The sequence below is a fragment of the Sitophilus oryzae genome, unplaced genomic scaffold (genome assembly GCF_002938485.1).
Source record: "Sitophilus oryzae breed Bouriz unplaced genomic scaffold, Soryzae_2.0 scaffold_177_pilon_pilon, whole genome shotgun sequence".
NCBI lineage: Eukaryota > Metazoa > Arthropoda > Insecta > Coleoptera > Curculionidae > Sitophilus > Sitophilus oryzae.
The window spans coordinates 2871667-2880909 of NW_022146479.1; the positions used below are offsets into that span (position 1 = coordinate 2871667).

General features: G+C 31.6%; 1 protein-coding gene across 1 annotated transcript in view; it reads right to left on the reverse strand.

The window, feature by feature from the left end:
• LOC115882567 (probable G-protein coupled receptor Mth-like 10) overlaps positions 1-8837 on the reverse strand; it is a 61229-nt gene extending 52392 nt beyond the window's left edge. The window contains exon 1 of the mRNA XM_030900749.1: positions 8275-8837. Coding sequence (XP_030756609.1) covers positions 8275-8785 — 511 coding nt within the window. The 5' untranslated portion in view covers positions 8786-8837. The remainder of the gene's footprint in view (positions 1-8274) is intronic.
• Between the last annotated feature and the right edge of the window lie 406 nt (positions 8838-9243).

Below are 9243 nucleotides of genomic sequence, written 5' to 3' on the forward strand. Positions count from 1 at the left end.
GTTTTCTTATGGCCGCCATTTTGAATTTTTATACTAGTAGCTACAGCGAAAAAAAGTCTATACGGAGGTAGTTTTATTAATTATTGTGTAAATTCATTAAAAATTTTTTTTTTAAAACTCGCCTAACATCAAGTATGCCTTGGAAATCCATTTGACACTTTATATGTCAGCTAGTTATTTTTTGTTTATTCTATTAAGTGTCAAATCTGGGTGCACAAAAATTGTATAGTGTTCAACACAGGTCCATACAGAATCTAAAATTTTATTGTCAAGAATGCCAGCCCAGACGTTGAAAGAATATCTTATTTGTAGTCTGGTTTCTCTAATTAAATAAGGATTTTCTTTTGCATAATAATGTTTTTTTTTCTGTTAAATGTACCAGAATCTTTAAATAAAGATTCATGCCTCCATAATATTTTTCTAGAAAAAAAGGGCTCTCTTGAACACTTTCCCGAAACCATTTGCAAAATTGTAAACTTCTCTCGTGATCACCAGCATATAAAAAAATATAAACTTGGTACACATTTAAATTGTTGTAAAAAGTTGTGATATTTGTGTTTTTTTTATAATTTTCCTTACATAAGAATCATTTTTTTACTAGCGACTTATTTTACGGCTAGAAGTTTCCGGATTTATTTCAATCTGAGCTGGCACATTAATATCATTATGCCTTTTAAAATATTGCCCTCTTGTTTTTTAAAGCTACCAGCAACTGCTAAATTTCTTGAAATCCTTGCGAAAATAGTACGATGAGGCTGTGTCCTTTCAGGATACAATGTTCTATAACTTGCGCAAGATTCTTAATCGGAATTTTTATTACTTTCTAAGTAAACATCATACGTATCTCGTGTTTCCTTACTTGTGAACATATTGTTGACTATTACACTTTATACTATCTTTATACACTTTACACTATCTACTATAAATGTTTGTGTCCAGATTTGACATTTAATAGAGTAAACAAAAATTAACTTGCTGTCATATAAATTGTCAATTGGATTTCCAAGGCAGACTGGATCTTTTAAGCGAATTTTTAAAAAATCTATTTTTTTTAGTGAATTTACATAATAATGAATAAAAGTTAGATACCAACGAATAGATTATTTTTTGCTCTATCTAATAGTATAAAAATTCAAACTGGCGGCCATAAGAAAACACTTGACTGTTATTGTGCGAAATCTAGAAGGCTTAGAAATTTTTTGAAAACGGCATTTAATTGGCAGAGGTCAAAAATATAAAACTACCAACTTGCGTTGCAATAAATACCGTATGATCGAAAAAAAATGGCGTCCAGTTGGCTGGGAAATGACGATCGATGACATTTCCAATATAAATTTCCATATAAAATGACAGCGATCTTCATTTCATAGCCATCGCTGACGCCGTTTTTTCTCGATCATACGGTACAATAGTTCTGAAGATATTGTCATTTAAAATAAACGCATTATTTTCATTTTTTTGACATAATTCCGAAACTAATCAAGATACCGGGGTTTTCTTAAGGTTTTCTTCATGGGTATTTGTCAAACTTCTAATTACGCAACGTTTGTCCCATTTAACCGAATTCGTATCTATCGTAGTTTCTGAGATGCCAGTGTTAAGCATCGAAATTGTCACCACCCTATATAATGCTGTTTTAAAATAAATATTATTTTCAATTTCTTTCTGTACATTTTCTGTTTCCTCAATAGCCTGCAAATTTTGTGGAATACCACCCAAAATACACACTTTTATGAAAATGCCTAATGATATTAACGCTTAAATTTATTTAAGAAGAAAAAAAGTTTTGAACATAACCTCGTCGGCTGGATAGCCCATTAGCAGCTGTGGCCATTAAATCAATATACTACTACTAAGCTACTAACCTAACTTCGTATTTACAGTGGTCTACCGTAATTTTATTAAATTATACGAATATTCTTGTTGATTATTGGTTTGGAACAGTTTGAAATAAATATGACAGTGTCCTCCAATGAAAATGCGAGTTACTAACTCTCATAATTCTAATTCTGATGATCCTAAAAATGAATAAAGAAATGATCCTGCTTCTGAATAAAGGTAACCGAGTGATCGCTCGAGCGAAATATCACTCCTATTTAAAAATACGGTTTTTCACCCGTCGCTTATTGTAAGTACTCGTTAACGCCAAGCGCCAATCAGTAAGTTGCGTGCGCAGTGATGAGCAAGCGGCGAGCGATTCGCTTGATCGCTTGATTTAGTTTATTTCAAAGCATTTTCGATATAGGTCGTAAAATTTTGCCCTTCAGATACGGATAAATATATATACGCAACGGATAAATATATATAGGGCGTCGTATAAATTTGCTACCTGCAATGTATTTAAAAAATTCGCTCGGCTTTTTATCGAGTATGTCACATTAAAATCGGATTTCAATTTATTTCATTTTAGGATCGCTTGCGTTCGTCGCTTGGTACTCGTCACTTGTATCGCTCGTTCATAATCGAGCGATGTCGGTTATTTCAATAAGCGAGTACTCGAGCGAATTTTCGCTCGAGTTATCCCATCACTAATTAATAGTGCATGCGGCCCACGTGTTTCCGACAATAGACGAATATTAATTTGTTGGATTGCAGGGTGGGGGTAAGGGGTAGAAGATGAGAAAGGAAAAATATTGTTCGAGCGCGTCAGATATTCAAAAGGAATGTTAACCTGCTGAACCTTAAAAAAGCTTCTATTCAAAGGATTGACGATTTGGATGAGCCCAAAAATCTGGTCTGGATATTTTACAGGAATACATAGTTTGCAGGCCCCAATGGATGATTTTAGCTACTAATCCGCAGATTATGTTATTCCCGTCATTCTGGAATGATTTTCTTCGAAATAAAAAAATATCCACGTAAGAATATACAGGTGACGTTTTCTTGCAACTTTGTGACTCTCCCATTTTCTTATATCAATCTTAAATCGTCAGATTATTTAGGCGCTATTTTTCTGCATGTCACCTTACCTTAATCTGACATGCTCGACTTTTTCTTACCATAACTTTTTTTACTACTCTGATCGCCGGCTCTACACGCAAGCCGCTCGCTGTATAAAAGGTTCATGTTACTACACTTAACAGAACAGGGTGCAATGTTTCTCCCGTTATGTTATTCTGGTGCGCTTGAGTTAATCACAAAATCCCCACTTGGGCTCTCCTACTATTTTAGCTTTGTCAATATGAGCCTTATGAGATATGTTCTAGCGGTTTATCTGATTTATCTCCATACAAAATCTTATAAATATATACATTAGCTGAAAAAGTATACTTAACCTTAATTTTAATAAACTAGCTAGTTTAATGTTTTTCATTTTAATCCTTCGTTAATAAGCAAAATAAGTTCTATCATCATTTCATCTGTATTTGTAAGCGTTTTTTTTTAAATATTATTTGTTATACCGGGTGCGTCTCAAAAGTGGCTCACCCCTGTAACTTTTTTATTTTCTCAGATAAAAAAACGAGATTTGGGATTTTAGTATATGACATAAATTAGAATTGATTGACATATTCAATTGTTTTCTGTCACTTCCTGTTTCACCGGAAATGGCTACAACTTTTGATTTTTAAATGGCACCCCCGGTATATTTTAACTTTATTCGATAGAAAATGACACTCTGAAAAGAATGACATATCATATGTCAACTTTTGACATTTTAGCTTAAAGAAAAGACGTATTTTAAATTTCAATCTAGAGGGCCATGGATGTGTTACAAACACTAATTTTTAACCAAGGAGCCTTGGAAAAATAGATTTGAGCTTCTAATGATTTTCGTGTTTTGTCCGGGCCCGTTATAAGATGCCCAAATCGTATTTTTAATCATATCTCAATTTTTTCAAATGGAACAAGGGTGGCTCATTAGCATATTTAGAAAAAGCATTTTTTTACGAATAATTTGGTACCACACACTTGGTATTTTAAGTAAAATTGTCATTATGAACCGCTTGTTATAGTTCAAAAAATATTAAGGAACATTACCAACCTCCATGTTTGACAGTTTTGTTTGACGTTTCAGCTGACACATTTGAATTTGTTTTGAAATTTAGCGTTAATGTTGGGCTTTTGTGTGACTATTTTATGTTATTTTTATTTATTCCACAACTGGTTATGTTTAAATATAGAAAATCTTTATGGATATTGTGTCACAACTTAAATTAACAGTGATATTATTGCGAATTCTGAAAAAAAAACTAAAATTTGTTGTACAGCGTGCGGTAGATCGTGCGGTAAAAATCGAGAGAAATAGGGGGATAACTTTTCACTGATAAGTAACTATACCGGGTCTTTTTCAAAATGAAATGTCTTACCCCTATGACTTTTTTTTAGATAAAAAATGACATTTGCTATGAGTATATGAGATAAATAATTAGGATTGACTGACGTATTCAATTGTTTTCGGTCACTTCTTGTTTCACCGGAAATGACTTCAACCATTGACTTCTACTTTTGATTTTTAAATGACACCCTCGGTATTTTTTTACTTCATTTGGTAGAAAATGACATTCTGAATAACATACAATATCAACTTTTGACATTTTTAAGTAAAAAAAAATAGAATTTTAAATTTCAATTCAGAGTGCCACGGCACATAAATGTAAAGACAATTCGAGTCGAAATACCAAGTTATTTGTAAAAAAATGCTTTTTCCAAATATGTTAATGATCCACTTTCGATTTATCTGAAAAATTTGAGTTATGATTAAAAATTCGATTTGGGCATCTTTTAACCGGCTAGGACAAGGCATGAAACACATGGCACTCTCTATTGAAATTTAAAATACGATTTTTTAAGCGAGAATGTCAAAAGTTGACATATGATATATGTCATTCTATTCAGAGTGTCATTTTCTATCGAATAAAGTAAAATACCGTGGGTGTCATTTAAAAATTAAAAGTCTTAGTCATTTCCGGTGAAATAGGAAGTGAACGAAAATAATTGAATACGCCCAATCAATTCTGATTTATTTCATATACCTACTAAAGCACCACCTTTGAGAAACACCCGGTTAATACGTTACTAGTAATAGCTAATCAACATAATTCATAATTTTAACTAATTATACAGTGTGTCCCAGAAATAAGCGCAAGTATTTTAACTGGTAGTATAGTTCAACCACAGAAATACGCTTATGAGTTTTTTTTGCGAAAAAAAATTGAAGATTCGAGATTTTTTGGAACATTTTTTGGAATTTTTTTTAGTTTTTAGTTAAAAAACATAATTTCTTGATAATATGGCAACATAGGTATTAGATTAAATTTACAAGAAAGAAAATCCTGAAAAGATCCAGTGGATCTTAAAATTTTAGCAAAAAATAATTTTTGTTGGAAATTTTGAAAGGAAAATAACTCCGCTATTTTGGACTTATTTGAAAAACGATAAAGAGAAAATATGGTTCTTTTATCGAGATCTACTACCCCTTAAAATACTTGCACTTATTTCTGGAACATCCTGTATATTATTATTACTTTTACTTGTCAAAAATAATTAAGATGCGCCAATTTCACTTAGTATCTTATATATAATATATAACTTATATATCCATTTTTAATAGAAATACATATTTTTTTTAACAATATTTAAGTTAATAATTAATATATTTTTTTGACAACTTATATCAAAAACCAAAAAACGATTTACGATCATATCATTTAACTTCAACTTCACACGCTGTCAATGTGTCAAGTAAATTTTCAAACAACTTTTTTTTTAGTTGTTTTATTCAATGTAGGAAATGAATAGAAAGCTATTCAAGAAGTCTTCTGAAAATTATTTGACAACTTAAATGTTTTTTTTTCCTAAAATATCTGGTATATTAATTTGATAAATTATAATAATTAAAATAATAATTAAATTATCCGATTTGAGACAACATGGAAACTGTTTCATCCAGAAAACTTAAAAATAGACTGATCGTATATTTTACGACCTAAAATTATCTAATTCAGTAATATCTGTTGTTTAATTAATTTCTCGTCCATACCTTAACGAAGGTATTTAACAAACAGACTATATTTTTGGAAACCTGTGATTACCTCAGATTCAATTATGTAAATATTTAAGTTGCGGTAGAAACATGACTCTTGTTTAAAAATTTAGTTTATTATAAAGTTAAAGAAGATGTTTAAATAACAGCACAAACCTTCTAGGTTCGATGAGTGTAGTCTGATGAAATCTATAAAAAAATATTTTAGAAATGATTTATGACAGAAATGTGTACATTAGTTACTAGTAGATTTGGTTTGATTGTTATTGATTTGGTTTGAGTAGATTTGGTTAGAGTAGATTTGGTTATTTGGTGTTTGGTTTTGGTTAGATTTGATATGCTCGTTCACTAGCACGAACGAGCATATATACAGGGTGGTTCAATAATAGAGGCTGCCAGCTGTAACTCAAAACCGTTAGTGAAAGAGCTTCAGGAAAAAAAGTCACTTAAAGAGCAGAATTAGTCCAAATCTGCCTGATTTTTTATGCTGAGGTTGCTGATGTTTTTTGTGACTACTATTTCTGTTGTAAGAAAAACTAAGTTTGCTAATGACAGAGGTAGCACTAAAGGCATATTTAATAACATTTTAGTGTAAAAGATAGAAAGATCACCAAATTTAAAAATGGAAAAAAATCTGAAAAAGAAACGCAAAAATACAATCTTTGGCAGATAACTTATGGGTCCGGCAATAGTACGTCGAGCATCTGTAGCTCCTAGAATAAAAAACTTGGGAATTTTGTTTAGGTGCAAACCTAAAGTATGCAGTTACTAGGATGTATTTCACGACCGTATTTTAACTTCTACAGGGTGGCTCAAAAAAGTCTGAGTGGATCGGGCTGATTTGTTTAAATGGAACACACCCTGTGTATAATTGCATTATTGACTTCCTTTTAGATCACTTTACATAATTCTAAGATACGAGTAAATATGTTTCGATAACAATAAAAATCATATTTTTTTTCATCTTTTTTGAAAAAAAAAAATTAAAAATACAAGAACAGTCCTGAAATCAAAACTATATTAGGTATTTACTTTAGATGGTCTGTACTTAACTTTCCTATAAATATCGTAATCTTAAATCATACAGGATGTTCAAAATTCTACGCCAAACTTTCTAAAATATAAAACAATTATTCTTCGTTTTTGGTTTGTGTAACAACACCCTGTAAATTATTTTTTTAATAGATGGAAAAAATTCTTTATTATTCTTTATTCTCTTTTTTTGTTTTTGATTTTAATATTAAGAAATATATTTACTCATATCTTCGGAATATCTAAAGGGGTCTGAAAGAAAACCAAAAATGCAATAATATACAGGGTGTAAATCCAAATCTACTCACACTTTTTTGAACCACCCTGTAGATGTTAAAATATGTTCGTTAATATTTTCTTGAAATACATCCTAGTACATACTTTAGATTTGTTCTTAAACAAAATACCTGTTTTGTATTCTAGGAGCTACAGATGCCCGACGCACTATTGCCGGACCCTGTATGCGGTAATACATACATTCATTATATTTACTAAAACTATATATATACTACATATAAAACTATAAGCCTGATCGTAACCCTCCTGTTCAAAACACCCCACAACCTATAATCACCAACGAAAAACCCTCACCAACACTTGGTGTCCAACCTCATGTTCAATACAAACATCCGTAAAGTTGAGCCATTGCGGAAACTCATTGACGTAATATTCCGTTTCCTTCCAGCTCAATATTACTAGGACTAAAATGGACTAAAAGCGTATCTTTGTAGAAGAATATATTTGAATTTATAATAGTAAACTCGCTTGTATTCACTCTAAATTCCAACTCTAATCTGTTCCTTATATCAGATCCAGGCGCTTCTTAACATGTGGTGTTAGAGACTGACTGGAAAGCATTACAGCATCGTCTGAAGCATATTTTGTGTTGACAAAAGTCAGTTAAAGCATGAATATCTAGCTTGCGTAGCTAGATATTCTGTGCTTAAAGGGACAAGACCAAATCCGCGTGATTTTTTATGTCGAGGATGCTATCACTGATTTTGTTGTAAGAAAAACTAAGTTTGCAACAGACAGAAGTATCACAACTTGGTATTTTTTGTTTAATTTTTAGTTTAATAGACAGAATGATCTCTAAATTTAACCAGTATATATCTGGAAAATATCAGAAATTGTAAAACGTGGGAAAATTATAGACTGTGTGAAGGTTAAGTACGAGAACCCCCACAACGCAATGCATGGTACGCAACATATACACTAATACCTACAATTATATTTACTAAACTACTATATATACATACCCAGATAACCTTTATATTGACTCTCCGGTTCAAAACATCCTAGAATCACCAACGAATAACTATCCCCAACACTTTCACCATCATGTTCAATACAAAAATCCTTATAGTCCATCCATTTCTCAAACTCACTGGCGTATATCCTGTTCTCTTCCAGCTCAATTTCATCAGAATTAAAAGGGATCGAGGAATATCCATCTTTGCAATATACCTTATTGGAATTTATAACAGTAAACTCGCTTGAATTTACATTAAATTGCAATTTCAAACTGTTTCTTATATCAGACTCAGGTGCTTCTTGGCATGTGTTGTTAGATATTGACTGGAAAGCATTACAGCATCTTCTTAAACATGTTTTGTATCGACAAAAGTCACTTAACAAATCCAAATCCGCCGCATTTTTTATGTCGAGGATGCTGTCACTGATGTTTTTCGCGAATTCCGCGCTGGTAGCAAGGAAAACTAAGTTTTTCACGAACAGGAAAAGCACAAAATGTGGTATTTTCGCCTGCATAGTTTAATCAAATGAATGTTTTTAGGGGATAGGCTGAAAAAATCGAAGTTTTCCCGAGAACGCACAACGCAAGAATGGACGATAGTTATAAAATTTCGTTAAGTTCTAAATATAAAGCGTGTTGCATTACCTCTTTGCGGCATTACTTGCGTGATAAATTTACCTAATTAATATTCACACTCACGAAAAATTACAGTGTTTTTAATTGAATTACAAAAAAAACATTTCTAATAGTTTTATTAGAAGGGCGTTAGGAGATTGCCTAAATTATGGAAATTAAAGTACAAAGAGTACTATTTAAAATTAACTGCAATTATCATTTTAAATAATTAAGAATATGTTATGAAAGAAACTCAAAACCTCACATGGTACCGTATCGTCGAAAAAAAGGCGTCAAAGCCGGCTGGTGAATGAAAGTCGATGATAGGAGAGTTACAAAGTTGCAAAAAATATCACCT